This window comes from Mirounga angustirostris, unplaced genomic scaffold (assembly GCF_029215605.1).
Source record: "Mirounga angustirostris isolate CCGP_5_RB_7025 unplaced genomic scaffold, mMirAng1.0.hap1 SCAF_15, whole genome shotgun sequence".
Classification (NCBI taxonomy): Eukaryota; Metazoa; Chordata; class Mammalia; order Carnivora; family Phocidae; genus Mirounga; species Mirounga angustirostris.
The window spans coordinates 59,332,239-59,360,004 of NW_026991723.1; the positions used below are offsets into that span (position 1 = coordinate 59,332,239).

The window sequence follows — 27,766 nt, forward strand, 5'->3', positions numbered from 1 at the left end:
ACAAAAGAGGCTTGTAAATTGTAAAGATCTGTCCAGACGGTGGTGCGTATTCTTCACATTGTTGTGAATAAGACCTCAAAATGGCCACACTGTCATGCATCCTGTGCCGGCGGGACAATGCCCAAGGCATTTGTGACCTGTGATTGCTCTGTAGACAAAAGGACATGATAACACAGTTGTCATTTTCAAATTTCCCTTCCTCGCTCTTTTATCTCTCTCACTCTCTTTTCCATTCCTTCCCTCTTTCTTTCTCTTTCTTTCAACCCTGGATCTAAGTCTCCCTGATTTGGGTCCTTTATTTGTGCCGTTGCACATAGACTCCTTATAAAGAAAATTCATTTGTTCAGGGTCACCGCGTGGTTTTTCATTAAAAACAAATTACCCGCATTCAGAGAGGACATCTGGGCTTCGCGGGTCCCATTAATGACTATATTTCCAGCCTCCCTGGCCCGGTTGGGCTCCCCTTGCCTGTCACCCCGCGTTCCCGGCCCCGGGAGGACAATGAGAGTGACAGTCAAGTGAAAGGGAAAACATGAGGGATGAGGGCGAGAGGCGAGTCCCCTGAGAGGGGAAGGAGGGAAAAGTGAAAAAAATAAATAACTCAAACAGAGGGTAACAAGGGCTATTGTCTCGGCGTCTTCCAGCGAGGAGCCAGAGCAAATACTGGAAGAAAGAGTGGGGGCATGGAAGTCAAGCTGAAGCTCTGTTTAATTACACAGTTGGGCCCTAAGCCGCTGACTCTGCACCGGACAAGGTAGGGAGGGGCGTGTGCCTGATGCAAATGGATTCCATCCATCTCCATTGAGCGCCTACTGTATTCAGGGACAGAGCAGGTGGAGGATTCCAAGAGGAGCAACCAGGGGATGGGAGCACTCTGTCACCGCTCTGACCGAGGGAGACCAGGGGCCCTGCCCTGGGGTGTGCTCACGGGAGAGAGGAGGCCCCCGAGGCGAGGGGTGGGGGAGGCGCAGGGGCAGGCTTCCTATAAGAGCATTTGATTTGGCACCTAGAAGGACGGGTCAGGCACGGAGAGGGGAAGATGGGGTACTGGAATCTGAAGTGTGGTTCTCTGGTGTCCCAGCTGGGAAGAGCCTCTTCTGGGCCATAAAAAGTCTCTGGGTCAGGAAGGCCATCTGCAGCCCTACCAGAGCACCAAGGAAACCAAGAGTGTCTCCACGGCCCAGAGCCCATTCCTTCTCTCCATGGGCACCAGGGGCTAGGTGAACCTGAGCATGAGTGCCAGGTGCCAGGCCCAGTTGCTCCCCTGTTGGCTGTGTACCCCTGGCAAGGCATGGTACCTCTCTGAACTCACCTAGCCTGCCCCTGAAGTGGGCACAAACTCTCCAACCTCCCCAGGTGCTTTATTTTTTAAGATTTTTTATTTATTTATCTGAGAGAGAGAATGGGAGACAGAGAGCATGAGAGGGGGAGGATCAGAGGGAGAAGCAGACTCCCCGCTGAGCAGGGAGCCCGATGCGGGACTCGATCCCGGGACTCCAGGATCATGACCTGAGCCGAAGGCAGTTGCTTAACCAACTGAGCCACCCAGGCGCCCCTCCCCAGGTGCTTTCAAACTGCAACCTGGGATAATAGAGAGGGTTCTGTGATACCACCATGCAGGCAGGCAGGAGGCCTGCAGGTGGAATCAGCTTATGGGCATAAGCATTTTGGCCTCGTTAAGAAGCCTTTTGGAGAGCAGGTGCCAAGCCCTACTGGCTCTCCCTGCCTCCCGAAGGCTCGGAGCACTGCCAGAAGTTCTCTGGAGAGAAATCCCAGGTGGAGTGACCCACAGGCTTAGAGAGGGTGGTCAAGCCAGCTGAGGGCTGACAGCTGATGAGGTCTTGTAGATGGGGGCTGCAGATTCCAGCAAATCAAAGGGAGGAAAACACAGACAACCCCAGTAGATTCAATCTGGTTTTTAGGAAGAACGCCAGTGTGTGTAAAGCAGAGCATACCTTTTGTATTCACTGCCCCCCACCCCCGATCCGTTCATTGTCTCCCTCCTCACTCCACCTCCCACTGACTAACATATGCTTCATCCCCAGTGACAAGCCAAGCCAGAGACTCCTCTCTTCCTAGGTTCCTCCCCTGACCCAGGGTTAGCTACACCCCTAACCTCTTACATTCTTTGACGTGGACAGCATTTCACAATTTTAGAAAAACTCTGCAAAATCAGCTTCAGACATGCCCTCCCTGCTCCAACCCTGCTACAGAGAAATTCTGGAGCCCTCTATTCCTGACCTTCCTAATAGAGGCTGCACCCCCCTTCTCTGTGCTCCCAGAGTCCCTGAGTTTACCTATTACCACATTCGTCCCCCTAGATCCTTACCGACTTGCCCATCTGCACTATAGACTAAGCTTTTCATGGACAAGGGGCACAGCTTTCACCTTTCTATGCCTACCCTCATGCTTGGTACATCTAGTTGGAAGGGAGAGAGAGAGGGAGGGAGGAGAAAAGGAAAGAAAAACTGATGGATGGATGGATGAGTGGCTGGCTGCTGAAACCTGACCAGCTCAAGGTCCCACCACTACTTTTTATGTTCAATATGGTTCAACAGGACATCAGGGTATCTCCCACGCTGCTTCTTCCCAGACCCCCACGTGCCTAACTATGGGGCACCTCTCCAACCCACCTTATAGTACTTCACGCATAAAGGTACCAAAAATAATGAGACTTCTCATTCTAAAAATACAAAAGGCTTATTTTTATAATTTTGCTTCTGAAATTATTTGGCCACAAGCAATTTATGTAACCTACTGTTGGCTATGATTTCTCAGCAATCAAGATACAGGCCAGGGAATTCTTGCAAAGTGAGAAAATCCAACTTAAAAATTGTTTTCAAATGTAATGAAATTTTTATGAGCACTAAATTTAATAGTTAATGAAGTTAACATAATGTTACAATTTGCAGGCACTAAACATTTATTAAGGCAAGTTTTCCAGCTTCCTTTCTGAACTTTTGAGGCAAAAACAGTGGTAAATTGTTGTAAATTCCTGAAAAGCTCTTGGGCCCTTAGCCCAGGACCCCTCAGGGACCCTGCATTCCCCATTACTGTCCCGTAGGAAGTCCTGGCTAGAATGTCAACCTCCTTCTTTAGGAGCTCAAGTCTGGTAGGGGCTAAGATACACTCACAGATAATGTCATAGAAACTAAGAGGAACATTCACCGGGAGAAGTGGGCAGAGCCAGTGGGTAGATGGCTAAGGGGCTGGTCTGAACCCTGGACTCTGTAGGACACTGGCTCCTGCATGGGGACCCTTTCCTTCCAGGAGGGCTGCCTCCCAGCCTCTCCCTTCCTAGCCCACCCAGCTGAGCCAGGCCCAAAGCACCTTTTCCTCGTTTTCCCTGAAACAGGACTCGACCACTTATCCAGAGGGAACGGCCACCCAGCCCTGTGGCTGGGTACTTTTGCAGCTCCCTCAGGCAGGAAGTGGTACTGGGAGGCAATGCCACAGAATGGCTTGCCATCCCCGGGGCTTGGAGTCGGGCTGCTCTACCACCTACCGTGTGGCCAGGTGCTGAGGAGGACTCCCCTGCAGCCGCTCTGCTAGGGCCTATGCACACATGAGCTGCAGCCCCTGTCCATTGGGGCGCCTCTCCTAGAATCTGACTCAGACCTCGGGATCAAGGAGGATGAAAGCCCCGGGCCCAGCGAGGCCGCCCATTCTCCTCAGGACACCCACACCTGAGGGCTGTGCACCTGCACTCCTCTCTGAACCAACAAGGGAACCCAACCTCTTGGGGCTGGGACCTCAACCTGCCCCACTTCATTTCACCCAAAGCTCAGATGCCCTCCACATACTTCAATTTCTTCTAAAGCAAATCCTCACTGTATCCCCTAATTTCCTAAAAAGGCATCACAATCCAGTTTTTTGTTTGTTTTTAAAAAAATACCACTTGCAGAGGCACATCAGGGAGAAACATGAAAAGTCGGGAGCCCAGACATATGGTCTCCCTCACTCATGACTGGTTCTCATAAGTGCCATCAGAAGGCGCAGAGATGGGGAGAGCTAGACAGAGTAGCCCGGGGAGACCTAGACACAGAGTGTAACTGCTGGTTGTACTGCCTCATGCACCCGAGGTTTCCAGGGCTTGATGTTTGGATGCTGGAGAGGCCCCTCTTCATTCAGCCCAGCCTGGCCTTCCTACTTGTCCCTGCCTGCACCCCAAAACCCCTGCTGGATGCGCAGGCTCTCTGGGCCTTGGGTCTTCTCACCCAACAACGCCCTTCCCATTTCTCAGGCTGCAAACTTGTCTTTCAAGGTCCAGCCCAAGTGACCTCCCCTGGGAAGCCTTCCCTGGTTTCCCCCACCTCACCCCATGGCCCCAGCAAATTCAGCAGCCCCCTCCTTCGCATTTCCTCAGTACATTCCTACATTTAAACTCCTAACACAGCATGCAGGAATCACTTTCTATATCTGTCTCCCCAACCACTCTGTGAGCTGCCTGAGGGCAAGGACTGTGTCTGCAACAACACACCTAGCTTAGAACTGGCACTTTCAGGAAATGTGTGAAGAATGACCAGCCAACTAGCCACCTGCTCTTTCCCCCTGGTTGAGCCTGGTATTCCCCCCAAGTCAGTTCCGTTCCCGGCGTGGCAGAGTGACTAGATGCCACTAGAGGGCAGCAAAGAGTCAGGAACGAGCAACAGGTGGCCACAGGGGAGCCCAGGGTGAGCTTTGAAAAGTATGGAGGGAGCTTCACAAGTACCCAGGCCACAGGACCACCAGACGCCCCGGTGAGGGAGAAGGAAGAGCTGTGAAACCAAAAGCCATTCATTCTCTGAGCAAACACTCTCTGAGCCTGATGCTTAGGCCTGGGAGGCGCTTGACAAGCACTGGTCCAATCTCCCTCCCTCCACCCATGCTTCAGGCCCTTCAACAGGTCCTTTCTAGTTTCTGTGAGCCCCTCCCCTCCCCAGCCTGCCCATTTGCCTATCTTCAGTTCTAATTCTGGGGAAGGGGTCCCTCTGGCTCCCATTCACTGGTCCTAGCCATGCCTTTCAGAATTGTGCAGAGTATATTCTCCCCATGGTCCACATGCTAAATGAAGCCCAGAACGTGGAAATGGCATTCTCAGATCACATAGTGACTCCCTGGCTGAATCTGGCCACAATCCAGGCTTTTGCCTCCCTGCTGGGCCCCCCTGCCCCCGTTCCTGCTTGGCTTGTGACATTCTCGCTTGTGACTGGATTCTTTTCGAACTATTTCTCCCACTGATCCATGGGCTCCATGGGCCATGAACTCCACTGGAGAGTCCTCAGTCTGATGCCAGCCTCGGTCAGGCCAGCCTTAGAGGCATGCAGCTAGGTGTCTTTTCTCACCACCACACCCCGCTGAGGCCCCTATATAAACAACAGTCATCACAGTAATCGTCAACACTTGCGTGGCATTTACTATGTGCTAGGTAAAATTCTAAGAGTACTATATAAACTACATCATTTAATGCTCACTCTTATTCCCGTCACCCCCATTTTATAGATGAGAAGGAAACGAAGGTACAAAGAAGTTATGTAACTTGCCCCAAGTCACACAGCTAGTGAGACACAGAATGGGGATTAAAAACCAGACAATCTGGCTCCAGTGTCCCATGCTTCCCCATGCGGCTGGGAACCGGGACACGGCAGTGAACAAAACAGACCTAGCTTTGTGTACTGCACAACCTGATGGGAAAGCAGATGAGGATGGAGTAAACCACTGAGGAAAGTCCTTCACCTGTGCTTAGTATCTGCTTAGGATGCTTTGTGAGAGAAGTGATGGGGGGGCGGTCCTGGTTTAGATGGTGTGGTAGGCAGAATAATGACCCCTGACCAAAGAGGTCTACATCCTGATCCCTGGAACCTGTGAGCATGGTAGGTGATATAGCAAAGGGGAATTGCTAATTAGCTGGAAGCTAAGGAGAGTACCCTGGATTATCCAGGTGGGGCCAATAAAATCCCATGAGTCCTTAAAAGTGGAAGAGGGAGGCTGGAGAGAGAGAAGTAGAAAGATGGTGTCACAATAAAGATTCAGCCCAGCATGGCCAGCTTTGAAGATAAAGCACGGGGGCCACCAACGAACAAACGCAGGGAATATCTACACACTGGAAAAGGCAAGGAAACGATTCTCCCCCAGAGCCTCCAGGAGGAACACAGCCCTGCTGACACCTTGACGTTGGCCCACTAACACCCATTCTGGACTTCTGACCTCCAGAACTATAAGATGATGAATTTATGTTTTGAGTCACTAGTTTGTGGTAACTCATTACACTAGCAATAGGAAATTAATACGCATTTGGTTACAGGAAAGACCCCTTTGAGGTGAACCCTACAGGGAGGCAAGGACTAGTCCCGTAAGAGCAGCAGAGAGGGGCTGAGAAGAAGCTGCACCTGCCTCTCATTCCCACCACCAGAGTCCCACGGGCCCCATGCCTGCCCATCTCTCGCTATCGTTCCACACCTCGCTGGCCTCAGGTTCCTGTTCTACCCACCTTCGGCTCCTTCTTTATGAAAAGAAAATCCATCAGTTAACTGAGCAATGTAACTGAAAAGCACCCCGAAACGATATACACCAACCCATGGCAAGTAGAGCGCCCAGGACAGGAGGAACTTGCTGTGCCCCTTCTAGGGCTTCCAACAAGCTTCTTGTCTGCTGCAGCCCAAGGAAGGCAAACACAACACAGTCGGGATTTCTTGGCACTCGGCCTAAAGCTCCCAGAGGGAAAGCACGTGGAGGGCACGTGGGAGCGTCCCTGACTGGGTCATCTCAAAGACAGTCTCCTTGCTGCTTAGACTTACTGAAGCCAAAGGGCAGTGAGCACCCTTCCTTCTCGCCCAGCGTGGAAATTTTAAGAGTTTCAAAAGCCATGCTGATATCTGTTAGGATGTACAAAATCTCCAGGCGGGAATCAACTAGTTGTACCGATCAGGACACCACGGAATCTTTGGTGCAAAACTTTTGGCATTTGCTGGGACTCGAGGAAAACAAGACCCAACTGTTTCCATTCTAAGCTGATTATGTGCCCTCTTTGCTTTATTCAATGTAAGTGATCGACGAAGGGCTCACAGATTTTGCACAGTGGCAGAAGGCAGAAATGGAATCTACAAATACCAGAGAAGACCAAGAAGCCCCATTTTGCAGACCTGGGAACACCCTGGAGCCGGAAACATCAGACAGCACCCCGATGGCAGAATCAGGATGGAAAATACAGAGTCCAAGCCGACAAGCTAGAATTTAATATGGAAAAACGGGATGCCTATTTTTTTTTTTCAGGGCCAAAAGTTCGACTACACTTGGGCAGTCCCTCCTCAATGTGTCTACAAGCAAACCTTACACCTGAAAGTCTTCCCTTGAAAGAAGAGGGGGCAGCCAAATTTCCTAAAACCTAGCATGGAAAAACAACTCAGAAGATGTCAGTCTCCCTCTGGATTCACAGCTAGGGGAGGCAGGCGGACTGTTCCATATAGTGAAACAGACAATTACCACGTCACAGCCTCAGACAAAAGAAGGATAAACAATCTCCTAAAGCCTTGCTCAGTTTGTTTCTCCAAACTCTACCAACATGCCCCTGGGGGTCTGTGAAATGGCATCCCCTTCAGCATGGCCACAACTGAATGAATGCCTCCCAGATTCAGAAGCCCATGAGATTATGAGTCAGAAATCTGAACAAAGTGGAAATCCTCAAATAGATGGTGGTATATCCATGCTCTAATCCCTGGAACTTGTGAATGTTACTTCTATGGACCAAAAAAAAGGGAGGGAGGAGCGTGTGTGGGGGGGTTCCCTTTATAGATGTAATTAAGATTTTTTTTTTTTAAAGACCCTACCCATTCATTTTGACAGAGAGAGACAGCAAGAGAGAGGGAACACAAGTGGGTGGAGTGGGAGAGGGAGAAGCAGGCTTCCCGCGGAGCAGGGAGCCCGACGCAGGGCTCGATCCCAGGACCCTGGGACCATGACCTGAGCCGAAGGCAGACGCTTAAGGACTGAGCCACCCAGGCACCCTGATGTAATTAAGGATTTTAAAATGGGAAGAGTATCCTGGATTATCCAGCTGGGCCCTAAATGCAGTCCTGTGTATCCTTACAAGGGAGAAGGAGACGTGACCCCCTTCGTGCTGTGAAGGTAGAACAGAGACTTGCAGGGAACACCAGGACCCACAGGAATGGATCTCTCCCTAGAGCCCCCAGAGGGAGCACAGCCCTGGGCCCCAGGACTGCGAGACAGTCACAGGAACTAATGCACAGTTCCATATTAACTTTCCCTGCCTCCCTCCCTCAGCCACAGCACACAGAAGGACCTATTCTGTGCTAGGGACTGTGAGGGCTACAGAAGACAAAGCAGAGGGCCTGGCCTTTACGACCCACCATTCAGCGGCACAGCTAACTGGGCCACACACAGGCTGGGCCATGGGGTGTAACAAAGCCAAGTATCAAGCATCCCCCCGGGGAGGGCCAAACTGGAAGGCTTCCCGGAGCAGGTGATATTTCCACGTAGCCTGAAGGGTAAAGCTGGATCCCAACAGACAGGGGAAGGAAGTAGCAGAAACCAAGGGCACAGATGGGAGTTACACTGATGGATGCGCCTGTGAAGTGTGCGAGGAACCAGTGGGCGGCCACGGGGAGGGACGAGCTGGGCGAGCTGGCCAGAAAGGCAGGTTGAGGCCAGATTAGGTGGCCCAAGACCCGCCATGCCGTAAGGGGGCCCCCTGTGCTGTGTGCCAGTCCTGAGGGAGTTCAGCGAAGACCGTGCCTGTGGGTCAGCACTGCCCCCATGAAGCCATTCCAAAAATAGGTTTGATGATCATGTTGGAAACAGAATCCCAAAGATGTGACACAGTTTGGACACTAAGGAACAGGAACCCCTGAGCATGGGGTCCCAGCCCTGACACTGGGTCTGGAAGGGAATGAGTCGCAGGGGTGTATGAGAAGAGAAAGCAAACGGAGAAGAAAGGGAGAGAGTGGGAGGCAGACCTGGGCTCCCCACCAAGATGCTTGTGTTCCTCCCTCCACATGGCGTACCGTCCCTCTGTGCCAGGGGACTGACTGATCATGCCCCATGCTAGGACTGGTCCCGCCGCTGGTTTGGTCAGACTGGACCTTTGTTCAGGCCTGTGATTCCTGCGGCTGCTGTTAATGGGCGAGGAACCGTCGTTGGTTCCCACTGGGGTGTCTGCCAGGCCCACGGCCATTTGTATCTTGAGCCTAGTAATTAGGCCTGGAGAAATCACGGGGGCCGGGGCAGACTCTGTTTGGATAAACTCAAGAAAGCTCAGCTGCTTCTCAAGACTTGGCCTCTTTGGGGTCTGCGGTGGGGAGACGGCGGGGCCAGCTGGTGGCCTCAGCCTTACCGGACAGTGTGCCCTTGGGAGAGGGCCTGGGGCAGCTGCCTGGGCCCCTGCCATCCGGCAGAAGCTTGTGTTGATGGAATGAGAGCACACAGAGGCAGCGGAGTACGGAGGAAGGAGCCCGAACTGCTGGGCAAAGCCCCAGACTCAAGCCCTGCCCCCTGCAGGCTGGGCAGCCTTGGGCGATTCCCCAACTGCTCTGAGTTTCAGCTTCCCCTTTTGGAAAATGGGGATTTGATTCCTACCCAGCCCACCTCACAGGGTTGGAACTATAAAGGGCTCCCGGGAAAGCACTTTGCCTTTTATAAAGTGCTACGGAAGCGTGAGGGGCCGTGAGTGGGCAGGACTTGGGCTCCATCTCCTGAGAGTAGGGGCGGGAAGGAGTCTGGGTCCCCCCACCTCTGTTGGCCTTGTGCACAGTATTTCCCGACGCTCTGCCATGAGCCCATCCCCCCCAGCAGAGAGGCAAAGGCTCTTTGCAGGTGTGAACCTGGCAGGCCTCCCTGGCCCTGGCGAGGCCCAGGGCATGAGTACACACAGAGGCCATTTCCCATATGTCTCATATTTAAAAGTCATAAATCAAGCTAACAAACCGTTAAATGAAATATGCTCTGTCCTCCTACCTTGTTAAATACATCTTTGTTAACAACCGGGAAGGCCAGGAGTGAATTTAGAATTCTGGGACTCCTTGGCATCTGTGCCAGGACCTGGCTGCGTGGGGAAAGCCCAGCCAGGCTAGGATTCGCCCTGCGTCCCTTCCCGCCCCTGGCTTGGCTCATCATTCTGTGGGGCCTCACACGGACGTGGGAACACCCCATCTCACGTTCGGTTCTGCCCATCCCCCACCAGTCCTCAGCCTGGGGTGCCACGCCCATGACACGGACTGCAGAGGAGGCTGGCAGAGGCATGTGGTTACTTAGGCAGGACCCCTAGGGTGGGCTAGAAAGAGGGGCTCGGGCACCAGGTAAATGACTCAGAACAAGAAACAATACTAACCCTTAAAAGAATAAAAGAAGTGTAACCACATCCAACCCAGTCCTGATTTTCCCCCTGATTTTTTTAAACATCTTTCAAAAAATGATACTTTGGGTTTCCTGCTATGCTCATGCCCTGAGGACACAGCCAGCCAGCACCAGGATGATGTGATGTCTTTCCCCACCCGATCCTACAGTGGAAGGAACAGGGCGGCCTCCTTTCTAAATGTCTTTAAAGAAACAGACCCATCGCTGGCGCGAGGGGATAAGGTTTCCTTCCGTGGCCACGGGGTATTCAGCTCCAATCAAGTCACCAACCCACCTGCCAACATCCTCTCTGTCCTGAGCACATGGTCCTCAACCCCAAGGAGTAAGGCTGCTGAGAGCCCCTGGGGGTCGGGGAGGGAAGCCTCCTGGTATTCACCTCGCACAAACTGCGTGGGGGAGGATGGAGGAGGACCCCAACTGAGCACTGGCTGGGCAACCTTTGGCCAGGTTCCGCACCCCTCTGTGTTCAGACTATCTGTGTGGCCACCAAGGGGCTGTTTGAGTGACAGTCCCCACCCCCTTCCCGAGTTCACTGCCGGCCCCACTGAAGGCCCAGCTGCAGAGAGAGAGGCTGAGAGTGCAGACCTCTGCCTGATTTATTCAGGTCCGCTTCTCAGAAGCGTAGAGGTCACCCGGGCTGTTTGGGGGGAAGCCCCCCCCGAAACCCCGTCCGCTGCCTGCTGTGGAGACGCCAACAGCGCAAACTCACCAGGCACCATCCCTGTCAGCGTCGGTGCCGAGTAGCTGCCCTGTCCGGCAGGGGGGACGTGCGGAGGGTACCCGGGGAGGGTCGTGCTCGCCAAGTCACGGCCTGAGGAATCAAAGCAACAAATCACGGGGTGAGTGTCTCCGTGGCCAGCGCTCATGTCCACAGCTCCCGGGACATCTGCACATTTGTCACGTCTGGGCGCTGAGCGCCAGGGTGCCCCCGCCCCCCGCCCGTCACTCACGCATGCAGACACGTGCGCACGCGCGCACACACACACAGCCCTCCGGCCACCCTGGCTCCACTCAGCAGGGACCCGGGACAGCTCTGCTGCTTCCCTGGGAAAACGGAGCTCCGGCCAGCTCACCCCGCGAGAGCTGAAGGGGGACTTGGACTTCTCCCCGTCCACACCTTTGCTTCTGCCGCGCCTCTGCGCCACGCACCCTCTCCTCCAGCTGCAGGCAGCCCAACACCACGCGCCCGCGAAGGCCTGCTCCAACACCTCCCTCCTCCTCCTCCTCCTCAGACCCTCAGCTGTGGGTCTGGTCCTTATTCAGTCCTTCCTCCTTTGCCCTAGCTCGCCATTCACTCGACAAAGGTGCAGGAAGTGTACCTCCTCACACCTGACACTGTTCTGGGCACTGGGACGTGGAGATTAAGGCCTCGGCCATTGGGGGGCAGACATTCTGGTGGGTATGTGTTCACCTCTTTGCAGGCTGCCGGCTCCTGGAGGGCAGGGGGGACACCTCATTCATCCACCACAGGGCTTGGCACCTGGTAGGTCCCGAGTAAGGGCAGAACGAATGGGGTGTCCAAGCATGCTGGGTTTCATGCTGTGTGGAAGAAAGCCCAGGTAGCAGAACTCTGTAAGGGAGATGGCACTGAGCTTTGGCCGCCTCTTAGGGATAAAGCAGAGCTCCGGCCCTTTCAAGCACCACCAGTTATGTGTATGTAACAGGGTGTTCGGGGCTCAGGAACCCAGATCTTGGGCAATCCGACTGTTCAGTGATTAGGTGGTGGGCCCTGAGGACAAGACCCCGCCCTACGGGTGGGATTGCCAATTGCTCCTGGAAGAAGGAGATACACCTGCTTCAGCCATCCTGGGAGGCAGGAGGGAAATGAGGTGGCCTTAGGACAAGGGAGGGAAAGTGGAACCTTGACCTCCTCTGATTATGGACACTGGAGACTGGGTGGGGGCAGCTCCTGACCATGAAGAGCCAGGCCAAGTCCCAGGAAGGACTCCTGGAGCCCAGCGACTTGGTGCAGGCCCTACCACAGGTAGATGACTCTGAGCTCAGCCCATTAGCAGGTGGCCCAAGGAGAGAGACCACCTCTGATCAACACTCCCCAAAGAATCCAAGCCAGCACACGGTATGGGCCGTGAACGTTCCCCAGATAAACCAACAGCCTTTCTAGTGCCAGTCCTTCAAAGACTGTCCAGCCAACAGCCAAAGGCTGCCTCATTTCACAGGGTTCTGCTTACCTTCCAGAACCTTATGGAACAGAAGGCATGTGGCCTCCCCTGACCTTGCTCACCACCTCCCTGCCTTTAGACTGGGCATCCCAGCTTGCAACAAGCATTGCTCGTGTGTCTTCACATGGGGCATTGGAAGGGGAGCAAATGAACTACCTCTGAGCCCCCACAAGAGCTGACATTAAACAAAAAACTGGAATCGGTGGAACTGACCAATTCTAATAAAGGTCATTTAAGGAGGTTTTCTCCCCAGCCCTTGTATGCCTCCCTCTCTCATCCTCCTCTGACCCCGCGCTTATAGCCCCCTAGGGCAGCTCCTGTCTCCAGGGTCACGTCTTTGCACCCAACGTCAGAATGGCAGAGGCCTGCAGATCTTTGTTAAGTGAATGAAAGAAGTGGTTCCAACAGGGCCCCTGATCTCTCGGGAGCTCATAAAATTCCCTCCACTCGTGGTCAAGAATCAGTGAAGGGAGGGCCCTTGAAGCTTTTCTGGACCAGCCCTGTCGCCATTCTGCAGATGGCAAAGCTGAGACCCATGGTGGGTGGGGAGCAACGAGCTCGGGTTTCCTAACATCAGCCCAGGACCCTCCTCTGCCTCAAGCAGCATCCTGGCGGGGGTGGGAAGAGCACTCACACCCAACACGGAGCCCTCTGCACACGGTCACAGGGATTTGGTGACCCGAGGGCTGCTGAGAAGGTATCTGAGGAAGCGGAGTGAGCCTACGTGTCAGGCTAGCTGGTACAAGATCAAAATGCCAGGGGCCAGACTGTGAGACATGCAGAGAAAGCAGTCGTGGCGGGAGCTGTTCTGATAGGCTGTGGAGCTCCAGCCCCAGCACCATCCCCAGGCTCACGCCCCTGATGAAGACGACAAACCACAAATGCAGTGACAGAGGTCACGTGTTTAGCCATTCCGCTCCACTGCCACGCACATACACCTGGCGGGGCGTCTGATGGTGAATCCAGAGGCTCTACGTCACCCAGGCTGAGCCTTGCCTTCAGGCCACACCATGACCATTGCTTATCGGCTCTGTCGTGCAGAAGAAAATTCAACTACGCAGTTTTTGTGGATATATGTGTAGGGGTAGGAGCCAGGACCACATCAGAGAGAGGCCAAATCTGCCTCCTGAAAGACAGATGGCATTATCCTGATAGGAGGCTGCCTGGTGCAGGGAGCACATGGGGGCCAAGCCTCACAAGATCCACATCTGGTTGCCTGAGATGGGAAAGAGGGTCGTGGGAAGAGAAGGGGCTTGCCCAGGGACACTCAGTCGACTGGAGGCAAGCCTGGGACTGGAATGCAGCTCTCCTGCCTCCTGGGACTGCATTCTTTCTTCAACAAGAAGCTGTGCCTTTGGTCAGAACCCCAACAGTTTCTGCCAGTGTTACATATGCTTTAAAACCTTGATCCCTTAAGCAGAAAATACAGTGCCTCACCAAAGCACCCAACTCAAGAAGCCAGATTAAAAAAGTAATAAAATGAGGTGGCTGGGTGGCTCAGCCGGTTAAGCATCCGACTCTGGATTTCGGCTCAGGTCATGATCTCAGGGTCTTGAGATCAAGCCCCACATCGGGCTCCATGCTGGCCATGGAGCCTGCCTAAGATTCTCCCTCTCCTTCTGCCCCTCCCGCCCCTCTAAAAAAAAAAGTAATAAAATGAACCTAAGGAAAGGAGGAGGAAGGAATTGATAAAGAAAAAGCAGAAGATAAAGAATTAGGAAACAGAGAAAAGCACACAGAACAATAAATGCACCCAAGAATTGTTACTGGAAAAGACCAATAAGACAGACAAACCTAGGGCAAGATCCAAAAAAGAAGACACAAATATCAAAATAAGGAATGAGGAGAAGGGGCGCCTGGGTGGCTCAGTCATTAAGCGTCTGCCTTCAGCTCAGGTCATGATCCCAGGGTCCTGGGATAGAGCCGCAATGGGCTCCCTGCTCAGCGGGAAGCCTGCTTCTCCCTCTCCCACTCCCCCTGCTTGTGTTCCCTCTCTCTCTGTGTTTCTCTCTGTCAAATAAATCAATAAAATCTTTAAAAAAATAAAAGGAATGAGGAGAAGATACAACCAGAGACATGGAAAATATATTAAAAAATGCAAAGATGCGGGCTGCCTGGGTGGCTCAGTCGGTTAAGCGTCTGCCTTCGGCTCAGATCCCGGGGTCCTGGGATTGAGCCCCGCATCGGGTTCCCTGCTCGGCGGGAAGCCTGCTTCTCCCTCTCCCACTCCCCCTGCTTGTGTTCCCTCTCTCACTGTCTCTCTCTCTCTCCATCAAATAAATAAAATCTTAAAAAAAAATTGCCAAGATGCTCTATACTAATACATATGGACATCTTAGCAAAAGGTACAATTTTCTAGGAAAACATGAATTACCAAAATTAAGTTGAGAAGGAGAAAACACAAACAGCCCAATCACTTCGGCAGAAATAGAAAAGGTTCTTTCTTAAAATAATTTTTAAAAATAAGATGTCCATTTAGTTTTCAGGCAAGTTTCATTTCTTTTTGTTTGGGGCAAGTTCTTTTAAATCTTCAAAGGACACATACTTTTGTTATTAAACTGTTCCAGGATATATAAAACTAAAGAAAATCTTCCCAATTCATTTTTTTCCAAGCTAGCATAATCCTGATATGAAAACTTAACAAAGGTGTACAAAAATGAAAATTAAAGGCTAGTGTCACAATTTATTAATATCCACGCAAAAAAAAAAAAATCTACGGTCTCACTGATCAAACAATATTAGAAAGAACAATATACCATGAACAAATAAGGTTGATTCCAGGTATGCAAGGATGATTCAGTATTAAAGCACTGGCTGGGAAATCATAGTAATGTATCAAAAGTTGAAAACCATATGATTATATCAAAGCTATGGAAAAGGCATTGGCTAAAATTCAATACTAATTCCTTACAATACCTCTTGGTAAATAAGAACTGAAGTACACTTCTTTGATCTGGTATTGATCTTAAATCTTGAGTCAACGTCATACTTAATTGGTGAAATACTTGAAACATTCTGAATTAAAATAAAAAACATGTCAAGGAAACCCGTTATCACTGAAAACTGTTCTAAAAGTTTGAGCCAGTACAAGAAGAAAAGATAAAGACCCAAGAGGGATAAACACTGGCAGTGAGGGAAATTATCATGAGCTGGGTATATCGTGAGCCTGGAAAACCAGCTCATCTACCAGAACCAGTGAAAAGGTTTGTTGAGACAGCTGGAATGGGTGTTTAGAATGAATATCGTTCTAGATTGAGCAGCTCCCCAGCGCCTCTCCCATCAAGTACAGGTTTTTCAGGTTGGCTTCCAAGCCCTCCTCAGTCTGTGCCCCTAACCTGTGAGCTTTCCAGCCTCATCAACCCTGACTAGCCCCACCCCCGGGGCCATTCCCCAAACCTGCCCTATCCTTTCCTATCCCCACGCCTTTGCTCAAGCTGTTCCCTTTCTAACTGCCCTTCTCCCATTCCTATCAGTTCCACGCTGCATCCAGTGTCCAACTTCTGCCCTCAAGAGCCTGCTCCTCTGCGAAGTGTCTTCTAGGCCCCTCAAGTCTTTGTGGCACCGGCATCTACTGCAGGTCCCTCTGCTCCCCACCCCGTCCCAGTGCATAGGGAGCATCGTGCCAGGGGAACAGACGAGCTAGGGGAGATGTCAGTCATGATAAGACAGCACTTACTTTGTGCCAGACACTCTTTTACATACGTTAACTCGTTTTATCAACCTGACAACTCCATGAGGTTCAAACAACCACCATGCCCGAGGAACTGAGGAACGAAGAGGTTAAATAACTTGCCTAAGGTCACACGGCTAGGAGGAAACAGAGCTGGGATTTGAACCCAGGTGCCTGGGCTCCTGCCTGAGCTTCTTTGGTGGCGGTAGAGGGTGGGTGTGTGGGTGGGAGATAACAAGCTACGAAGGAGGGGAGGAGGGAGAACTAGGAAGGTCAATTACTCAGGTTCGCAGCTGGAAGGGGGGAGCAGGTTGGAGCAAGGAAGAGAGAGTGGGGGTCAAAGACGGGCTGCCAGAAGTCAGGAGAGAAAGCGGCTGTCAGTGCCCCTTTGGAAAGAAACTCGCCAACCTCAGTCTGCCAGACCACCTAGACTATGTGCTCCATGGGGGTGGGGCTGCACTGTGCCTGGCAGGTAGCAAGTGCTCAGAACTACCGGTGGGGGAGCAGGGCACAAAGAACATCCAGGGCCCATTTACCGGTTTTGCTACTGAACTGTCATGGACCTCTGGCAAGCCACTCCACCCTGAGCCTTAGTCTTTCCCAAATTTAAAAGAGAGCTCTTAGCTCAGTGATCTCCAAGAGTCCCCAAAGCTCATACTGGTCTCTGTGTGCATATACATGAAGGATAGTTTAGCTCTGAATAGATTGTTCTACCCTAAGATCCAACTGCACCCACAGCTCTAGAACCTCCACAATCAATCCTCTAATCTGAGCTGCTGCCTAGAGGGCTAATCCATACTCCTTAGGGCAATGGCAAGCAGTTCTCTGAGCTTCTAGCCTCAGTGGGGACTTGGGTCAGCTCCAGCAAGGGTTCAGGACTGGGCCAACATGCCATGGCTTCATGCCATCCCCAGTCCCTCCTCCCAGCCCATGAGGACAGCAGCGTGCACAGTGAGGAGCTGAAAAATGGCTACATTTATCTTACAAATACCCCTACCTCGGAGTTCCCTGTTGCTGGGGGATTCCTTTGCATTATCCATGGCTCCAATTTCATCCAGCAAATGTCCCTACAATCAAAGGCCTGTGGCTACATTTACCTTCCTTGGACTGGCCACAAAAGCAGAAAGTCTGAGTTATCACTTGTGGTGGGCAACAAAGGGAAAGACAGACTGTATCTGTGACATCTCCAGCCTCCAGAACCCTCCCTACTCTGTGCCAGGAATTGGGGTGGGCTGTTCAGAAACATTATTCCATTTAATCCTCACAACTTACAAAAGTCCCAATAAACTTTATGAGATCTTGTGGAGAAGTCACAGGGAGGCTCAATATAGAAAGGAAGGTAGCAGAACACAGCAATTAAGAGTATCCAGGCTGGGGATACCTGGGTGGCTCAGTTGGTTAAGCATCTGACTTCAGCTCAAGTCGTGATCTCTCGGTCCTGGGATCGAGCCCCTAGTCAGGTTCCCTGCTTAGCAAGGAGTCTGTTTCTCCCTCTCCCTCTGCCACAACACCCCCCCCTCCAACTCATGTCTCTCTCTCTTTCTCAAATAAATAAATAAAATCTAAAAAAAAAAAAAAAAAAAGAGTATTCAGTCTGCCCAGGCTTGGATCCTTGCTTTACCACTTACTAGTTGTGTGGCCTTGAGAGCATTTCTTAACCATTCTGATCCTCCGTGTCCTCATCTATAAGCTGAGGATAATAGTAGCCAACCCTTATTTAGAGCAAACAGTGGCTAACAGAGAGCCAGATACACCCAAACTCATTTATTCCCATAATAACCCTATTCGAGAGCTACCTATGATCCCTATTTTACTGAGGGGGAAACCAAGGCACAGAAAGTTTAAGTGTCTTGCCAGTCACACAGCTAGTAAGTAAGGAAGCCAGGTTTGAACCCCAGCCAGGGTGGCTGGCCAGTCTGCACCGCCACCACCCTGTGCCACCCTGCACTGGTAAGAGGAACATGCGTCTTCCACGGGCACCGTGAGGGGATGGCGCGGCACCGTGTCAGCCCACAGCGAGCACCTGCCGAAGACTGGATTGCGGGCCCCAACCCTTTAACCCCACGGCGGTAACCGTCATCTTGGAAAAGAAATGGTAATCCAACACCAAAAATGTCGTTTGGGAAGAAAACATGTTAAACTTCCTTAGACCAGGTAAATTTCGTTTTATGAAAAAGTAAAAAGAAACCTCTGCCTCCTAGAGGTGCAGTGGGCTTCTTCGCCCCTTCGGTTTGGGCTCAGCCACGTGCCTTGCTTTGGCCAATGGGAGGTTAGCAGACACTCAGCGAGCAGCAGCTTACGGTATGCTGGTGTGGCGGGCTGAGCTCCTCGGGCATGTGCACCATCACCCTGAGCACGGGCTCTGGCTAGCCTGCTACCAAGAGGAAGGACACATGTGGAGCAGAGACGGACCCAGCCTACAAATGGAGCCAAGCCTGGCTTTGATTAGCCAACCCCCGGCCAACCCCCAGGTACATGAACAAGAAGAAATGATTGTTGTTTTAAGCCCTGAACTTTGGGGTGGTTTGCTAAGCAGCGATACTGTGGCAATAGCTGATCGATACTAAACTTCATAAATGTTAACAGTTCTTGTTTTCATCATTATTCTCTGCTTGAGAATACTCTGCCTGGGACTTTCTAAGGACACCTGTCCAAATCTAAGTGGAGGATGGACACCATCTGGTGGGAACCCACAGAGTAAATTTAAACCCCACATTTGCTTTGATGCCTAAAAGGACTCTCCTGGCACTGAGCTGGGGATGCTGTGACTCTGGAGTGTATGGGCACTTTCCCCTTCTCAGTCCCCGCCCCAACACATTTCAGGCACGTCTCCAGTGCTGGGGGTTTTAACAACTGGCCAACACAAGACAGCTAAGATGTTACTGCTCCTTTTAGCTCTAACTCAGGCCTCTAGACTCAACGGGATACCAGAATGAATGCTTCTGAATTTAATGACTTCAAAACACGTATTTATATCATTTTTTTTGCCAAGGAAGAAATGGTTTATATCATTTGCAATGGCACTGAATGTTATTGATGGCATATAATGTGTTTGCAAATAAGTGATTTAGGATCTTAGCATAATTCTTCCTATTAATGGCACATAAGTACATCCTGGACAATTCATGTGTTGCTCCCTCTTTCCAGAGAGAATAATCAAGACTTGGCCTTATTCACTATTAGCAATGTATGGACATTCTGTATGGACAGAACTTTAGTCAAGACAAAGACTGCTCCCCAGAAGAGATAGACTTAGTTCAAAAGAACTCATTCTTTTCAACTGTGAAAGGAAGGAACCTAGCCCTGTTATATGAATGAGGAAACCGAGGCTCAGAGATGAGCTTTGACTGCCCTAAGGTTGTAGAGTAAGTAGTAGAACAGGGACTTCAACTCATGACACATGACTTCTAGTTAAATGCTATTCTTGAAGGGTTACTCAAAATGTTCCCCTCAAGGAGACAAGCCCTCCCAGGTGTTAAAACATTCTACAAAGTCTTCACAATTACAAGTGTGATACCAGCACATGAATAGACAGAAAACCAATGGGACAGAATTGAAAGTCTAAAAATAGACCCAACTACATATGGAAATCTAACACATGACAAAGGTAGGCTCTCCAATCACTTGAGCAAATATGGACTTTTTATTATAATGGTGTTAGGACGACCGGACAGCCATTTTTAAAAAAGATAAAATAGACGGATTCTTCATACTATATACCAGAATAAACTCCAAATGAATCTGAGATCTAAATGTAAAAAATAAACTATGCAAATACCAGAAGAAAACACAGGTGAATTCCTCTCTCATTTGCAGAGAGAGGCTTTCTAACCATGACTCAAAACCAGAGAGATGCACATTACCACCTACAAAAATTAGCTCAAAGTGGGTCAAAGACCTAAGTGTATAGTAAAACTATAAAACTCACAGAAGAAAACAGAGGCATAAATTTTCATGACCTCGGATTAAGCAGTACTTTCTTAGATATGACACAAACAACAATAGAAAAATCAGATTAATTGAACTTTATAAAAATTAAAAACTTCTGTGCTTCAAAGGACATCAAGAAGGTACAAAGATGACCCAGAAAATGGGAACAAATATTTGCAAGTCATATATCTGATAAATGACTTGTATCTAGAATATATAAAGCACTCTTACAGCTCAATAATAAAAAGAAAAATAACCCAATTTAAAAATGGGCAAAGCATCTGAATAAAAAAGATGCACAAATGGCCAAGAAGTCCATGAAAAGACATCCAACACCATTAGCTATCAAGTAAATGCAGAGCAAAACCACCATGAGACACCACATCACACCCACTAGGATGGCAATAATCAGAAAAGGTTATGACAAGCAGTGGCCAAAGATGTGGAAAGTTGGAACCCTTACACACTGCTGGTGAGAATGTAAAATTGTGCAACCATTTGGAAAAGCCTGGCAATACCTCAGAAAGTTCAATGTAGAGTCACCATGTGACCCAGCAATTCCACTCCTACGTATACACCCAAGAAATATGAAAACCTGTGTCCACACAAAAATGTATACACAAATGCTCAACACCCTATTATTCATAATAGCCAAAAAGTGGAATCAATAGCTACTATCCCTATGTATCAAGAACTTGTAAGAAGGAAAGGGAAAAGACCAAAAGTCCCATAGAAAAATGGGCAAAGTTCATGAACAGAAAACTCACCAGAATATATAGGGAGGCGGGAGATAAACTGAAGAGATGTGCAAGTTCACACATAATACTAGAAATGCAAATTAAATGCAAAATGGTACAACTCCATATGGAGGCTGTGTATCTAACAAAACTATACGTGCATCTACCCTTTCAACAAGCAATTCTACTTCTAGGGATTTACCTTGAACATACATATACTTTCAGCAATACACAAAATGCATATACACAGGTTAATTATTGCAACATCATCTGTAACTGCAAAATCCTAGAAACCATATCTAAATGTGCAAACGCAGAGAAACAGGTGAATAAACTGTGGCATGTACACACAGTGGGGTTCTGTGCAGCTGTACAAAAGAATGAGGAGCTGGTGGGCATCACTCTGGCACAAATGAAGCCCAGGAGCTGAACCCTCCTGGCCTCCCCAAGTCCCTGCAGTAGCTCACAGAGCCATACACAATTCCAGGCCAGAGCCCTTAGGGAAGTTCAAGTCTAGGTTCTAAATGACCAGTGGAAAAAGCCTTGGAGGGAGACAATGGTAGGGAAGGGACCAATGCAGAGTACGGATCCTGGAGGTGCCTGACTTTGGAATGCTCAAAATACAAAGAAGTGCAGGGAAGGTGTGAGCTCTCCGGATGCCTCTGGGGAGAGGGTGGGGCGAGGCAAGCCCTGGCTGACTCTGTGGAGGACGTGACCTCCAGAAGGCAGATCCAGCCCCAGGGAGGAGAGGCTCAAGCCAGCACCGAGGGTGTGTCGGGCTTGAGGGGGCCTGAAGCCCCCGGTACCTGTTCTGCCCCCAGCTGCCTCCAGAGCCAAATCTGGACTCCTGAGACTGGCGGCAGAGGGAGGCGGGCAAGGAGGAGAGGTGGACTTGGGAGTCACGTGGGCCTCCCAAGGTTCAGATCTTGGCACCACCACTTACTAGCTGTGTGACCTCTGGCAAGTAATACAATCATTCGAATCTCACGCTTCCTTTTACCATTAGGAAAAGAGGGTATCTGTTGGGAGTGAAACAATGATGCTTGCCATGTCTGCAAACTCTCTGCTACCCTTCTCAGGGGGCAATGGGGTCTGTGGCCCTTTGCCTTGAATCTGGGCCACTCTGGTGACTGGTCAACCAACAGAGCAACAGCTCCCCGAGAGGTTCCTATGAGTCTGGCGCTGGGCACTTCCTGTGCCTCATTTCAGTCAACATTCACAACAGCCCCAGAAGGTGGGTACTGTTCTTATCCCCACTTTGTAGATGAGGAAATGAAGGCTCCAAGCAGTTGATGTGCCCCCCAAGGTCCCACAGCTGTTCCAGCTAACATTTTTGTAGCACTTACATCACCCAGGCGCTGGTGGAACACAAGGCAGTGTTCCAAACACTGTTCTCGGTGTTTTACAGATATTGACTCCTTTAATCCTCAAAAACTTGGTAAAAAAATTCTATTATGATCCCCATTTTACAGATGTGGAAGTTAAAACACAGAGAGATGAGGTACCTGCCCAAGGTCCCACTGCTAGTAAGAAATGGAGCCATACCCACACCCAGGCATTCTGGCACCAGATGCCCTCTCATTTCCCCAACATACGGGGCACTTGGCCTCTTTCTGCCTCTGGCCTGGAGGTCCCCAGGTAGCAAGAGCTACTCGAGTCCCTCCCTCCCCTGTACTGGTTCAGCACATAACAGGTGCTCAGAAAATGTCTGCCAAGATGAAAAGAATCAAATGTCACAGGTTTTACCATCTGAAAGAAACTTTGGTCCAGGCTCACCAACATCTTGGAAAGCCTTTCATCATGAGCTCCATGAGATAACCAGGCCTGATTTATCCTTTTTTTTTTTTTTTTGCTTGGATGCAACTTTTTATTTTTTATTCAGCCCATTTCTAGGTAGGCTCTATGTACACTAATGGGGGGAAATGTGAATCCAATTAACTTCAAATTTAACTCATAATGAACTTACCTCATTTTGCTACCAGCTCGGTTCTCATTGTGTGGCAGTAATTAACCACTTGGGGTTGTCACTCCCAGACACATGACACAGAGATCCTCCCAGCCCCTTGCTTCAAACCCTTACAGAATTCATTACCCTGACAGTGTGAAAACCCTTCACTTTGAATACCACAAGGCACCCACCAAACTCCCCCTCTATCTACCTGACTGTGTGAGAGAAAGAAAGCCACTGAGAAGCATGAATTATTGGGAACAAGACGGGAAGTGGGGGCAGGATGCTGGCTATGGCTCGATGGCCAGAGTGTGTCTGCCCGCCTTGACAGCCCTGGGCCAGAGTTTCTGCCCTGAGGAGAGGGATCTCCACACACAAGACCCAAGCTATGAAGGATATGGTGGAGCTGGCTGTGAAAGGCGAAGTCCCAAACTGGCCAGGCCATCAACTGGGGGCTCTTAATGCCCAGGAAACCTGCACACCCCAAGTGGGGGCAATGGTGACTTGCTGTGTGACCTCAGGTAAGTTCTGCCTCCTCTCAGGGCTCTGGCTAATTTTGAAAAGAAGCTGGAACTCTGGTTTCACTTCATTTGGAGATCTCCTGCCTATGTGGATGTTGACATTCATCCAGTTTTTAAAAAATACACACCAGGGGCCAAAGAAAACCTGTCCAAGGGTCATGGTTAGCCCTCATGCTGCCAATTTTCCCATTACCCAGCCTCTGGCCCTCGGGTCCTGTCTGAAGCACCCTACCGTCACCACCCCCACCAGATTCACCAGCTGCCAGGCTTTTACAGGGCATCAGCCCTACCTGGGCATCCAGGTAACTGCCGAAGAGGAAACCACCCCACAGGGCGGAACAGACCAGAGCATAGAGTAGAAGCACAACAAAAGGTGATTTCTGGGAAACTGGGGCCTGAGTCACCAGGGCTGCCTGAACCCCCTGCCATCTTCCTTGTTTCTCTGGTGACAGCCCGGCCTTCCCGCCATGCCGGCCTCAAAGTTACCCCTCCTCCCTCATGCCCAGTCAGGCCCCAAGCCCCTCCTGACTCTCCATCCCCTCAGTGCCCCCTCCTCCGTGGCCCTGACCTGCCCAGGTTAGACGGTTCTTCCCTTTCCCCTGTTTCCTGGCCACCTCCTCCCAGGCCCTGTGCCTCAGCCCTGCCACTCCGGACGGCCCTGCAAGGCTCCACTTCCAGCAGCCCAGGCCCAGCCATGGAACCACTTAGCCCCCCCGTGAAAGACAACTCAGCATCATCTAGGAACTCCGTGAGGGCTCAAAGCCGAGGCTTCTGATTCTCTCTCGGTTCAATCATTAAACCAAAACTTACAGACACTTCTTCTCCAGCATTTTCCCAGAATACCCTTCTTCTGTCACAGAACCATGAGAAACCTTTTTGTGTGTTAAGAAACACCCTTTAAACATTATTTAAAACCTTTTTTAAAAAAAGGTCGTAGAGGTGGGAAGCATAGCCTTTCAATGTCACAGGGCACTTTTTTTTTTTAAGATTTTATTTATTTTGACAGAGATAGCAAGAGAGAGAACACAAGCAGGGGGAGTGGGAGAGGGAGAAGCAGGCTTCCCACTCAGCAGAGAGCCCAACATGGGGCTCAGTCCCAGGACCCCGGGACCACAACCCGAGCTGAAGGCAGATGCCTAACGACTGAGCCACCCAGGTGCCCCCACAGGGCACTTTTTAACAGGTACACCCAAGGATCATATCTGGAAGAGAATATACCCGTTTGATGATTCTTTACTATTTGTTTTTTTTGTTGTTTTTTGGGGTTTTTTTTAAGATTTTATTTATTTATTTGACAGAGAGAGACAGCGAGAGAGGGAACATAAGCAGGGGGAGTGAGAGAGGGAGAAGCAGGCTTCCCGGCGAGCAGGGAGCCCGATGCGGGGCTCGATCCCAGGACCCTGGGATCATGTCCCAAGCCTGAGGCAGACGCTTAACGACTGAGCCACCCAGGCGCCCTGATTCTTTACTATTTGAATAGAGCTCAGACACAGGGAAGGTACGTGTTAATGTGTAGATTTCTATCAGTTAGAAAAGATAAACCCAAAGGTTTGGGGGTTTTTTTGTCCCGTAGGACATTAACCAATTTTGTATCTAATCTAGCAAGTTTATTCCAGCATTTTTTTTTAAATGCTGCCCCAACAGATGATATAAACCCCTGATCCTCAAATGCTGTTGGAACCACTTTTACCTTTTTATAGGTTCCCTTGTTAGTTTATGAGTGGAATAAAATCTTCACATGTTCCTTCTATATTTGTACATGAGCTATCTTAACTTTTTAAAAATTACACTTTGACACTTGTTATAGGAAAAAGTCCGCCATGCCTGAGCGACATGAGCTGAAGTTTTTCTTTTTCTTTTTCTTTTTTTTTTTTTTTAAGCTGAAGTTTTTCAACCAACGTCAAAGCAGATGAGAGTGGACTACTGCCACCTAAGGGGAGGGGGAGAAAATCAGCCCAGCGCCCAGGACATGGGGTCCGGCGAGGGGATTAATCCTGCTCCGCAGAGCCGCCCTATGTGTACACGCAGCGCGCCCACCACCAGGCCCGTTTGCTCCAGCTGGCGTCGGAAATACGGGACAGTTTGAAGAGGGCTGCTCTGAAGTCTCCCTTTGTTCAGACCTGCCATGCTTACAGGGTGCGCTGAGCCGGGTGGTGCAGAGGGGGAGTGTGTCACCTGGAGGGGAAAGGCTGACCGAGCTGCAACAGCCCAACCCGCCTGCATACAATGGACACGCTAATTGCAGATGAGCCGCGTCCAGTCCGTAGAGCCGCCCGGCCAGCTCCTAGGAACAGGCTCATTAGCCACTGGTTTAGGCGATGTTACTTACTTAGAGGTAATAACCTAAATTTCTTTTCCCAAAATTACTTAATCCCCCCTTTTCACTAATTCTGACTGGCCTTCCTCTATTCGCCCTGGCTGAAGATCGAATCTGGCTTTGTAGAGCAGGGAAGACAACGCTGAGAAATCACTAACCAGCGTGCTTGCTTACTTTGCAAATCTCAATGCCCCCATGCCTTCATTTGAACCAACCTCATCTACCTCCCTGGAATCTCTGGGAGCTTCCAGACTCCCAACACTGTGTTTCAGGTTTGAGAGAGTGCTTGAATTTTATCTGCCTGGCATTTTAGAGCAGACACGGGGGCTCAGTCAATATTTCCATGTACATTTATGACACGATCTGCCTTGAACTAGCAACTGTTGATCCAACGTAATAAACCTACCAAGGCAGGGTTCTAATGAGCGGCTGCAAAACAGCTCTGCCATGCTCCTGGCTCCTGGCCTCCCTGCCAGGATAGGCACTGCTCAAGGGATTCATGGAAGCCAAGAGTTACAGCAGGAGGATGGAGAGGGCACCTGCGGGCTAGCTCATGTCTTCATTCATTCATGTGTTCACTCATTCATACATGCATTATCTGACACCTACTAACTTCGAAGCACGTTCCCGAATGCTCCAGAGGACCCCGGAGAGCATAATAATAGTAAAAGAATATCCACAACAATAACAGTTACGATTAATTCTGCTCTTGCCATGCGCCAGGCACCACTCTAAGTGCTTTGTATGTAATATCTCATCTAAGCTACAGAGCCGCCCTGGGAGATCTAAACCTTTAAAATCCCCACTGTGCAGGTACGATATCTAGCCAGAAAGAGGCGGAGCTGGATGCAAACTGAGGCTGCCTGATGCTAGAGTCCTGTACCTGTCCCACCCCCCTCTCCACATTATTCTCCTTCAAAAGGCGAATTACAGAATACAAAACACACCTCTCCTTTGACCGGCAGGTCTACTTCTAGAACTTTACTGATGGAAATACACAGAAAAGTATACCAAGATTTACATTTAGTGGAAGGAAGAGAGACTGGGGTTGGGGTGGGGGGCACAATACAGATGTCTATCATACTGGCTGGGTTAAATAAATTATGATGCTTCACTATGGAGGAAGTTACAGAGTTTTCAAAAATGAGGCAGATGTGAATGTGTGCATTGAGGAAAGAGCTCCAAGACACATTATTGTGTGAATAAAACAAAGTACAGAAGAACACTGTGTACAGCATGATTCCATTTGTGCTAGTAAAAAGCAAAAGCTATATGCTGATAGATGCATTAAAACGTTAAAGTATACACAAGGCACTTAACTTTGGGGTGAGGGGCTATGGATGAGAGGACTGAGGTTGGGGGAGAGAGAGTTTTCATTTTATATTTTTCTGTATGGTTTGAATATTTAACTGTACGCATGTATTACTTTTTTATTCGGAATTAACTTTTTGATTTAAAATTAACTTTTTCTTAAGAACCAGACACTGTCTGCGCCCCAGGGGCCCACTCACGGTCTCCAGGGAGAGATAATAATGAATCCAAGATGCACAAAGAGCACAATTCCTCCCCAACCTCTGCTCCCACCTCAGCAGGTCTCAGGCTAGAGCTGTATCAGAGGGAACTTCTTCCTTTTGAGGACAGCATGATGATGGCAGGAGCACCTTGGCCAAGTCACATAGTCACAGCTCAGAGTCCCACCAGGCTACCCCCAAGCCAGCATCCAGCCCTCACATAGACAGGAAACACCATGATATCCTGCCATGCTGAAACGTGCCATCAAACAATCTCAGCCCTGACCATCTGGCTATGAGTAGCCAAAAGGTGGGCACATAGCCTGTCCCTAGAGTCCCTCTGGGTACCAGCTCTAGAAGGTCCAATCCTCATTGGCACACAGTTCCAAAGAGCTCAGTGGCTTGGTTGCCCAGCCCCCAGCAGATTGAAAACAGCAGAATAAAAAGGGGGAGAGAGAATTTTAGAGCCAGGCAAACTGACATTAGGAGAAGTGACAGGTGACAGGTGAGCAGCAAGGATAGAGACAGGAAGACAATATAATCAGACATAAAGTCCAAACCTCAGCAGTCTGGGGTGCTTGGTAGAAGGGCAAGCTGCCTGCTTA

At 50.1% G+C, this 27,766-nt stretch overlaps 1 protein-coding gene across 1 annotated transcript in view; it reads right to left on the reverse strand.

Annotated features, from left to right (window-relative positions):
- The window catches only part of PAX5 (paired box 5), a 182,558-nt gene that overhangs the window by 25,866 nt on the left and 128,926 nt on the right, over positions 1–27,766 (reverse strand). The window contains exon 8 of the mRNA XM_045881987.3: positions 11,057–11,158. Coding sequence (XP_045737943.1) covers positions 11,057–11,158 — 102 coding nt within the window. The remainder of the gene's footprint in view (positions 1–11,056; positions 11,159–27,766) is intronic.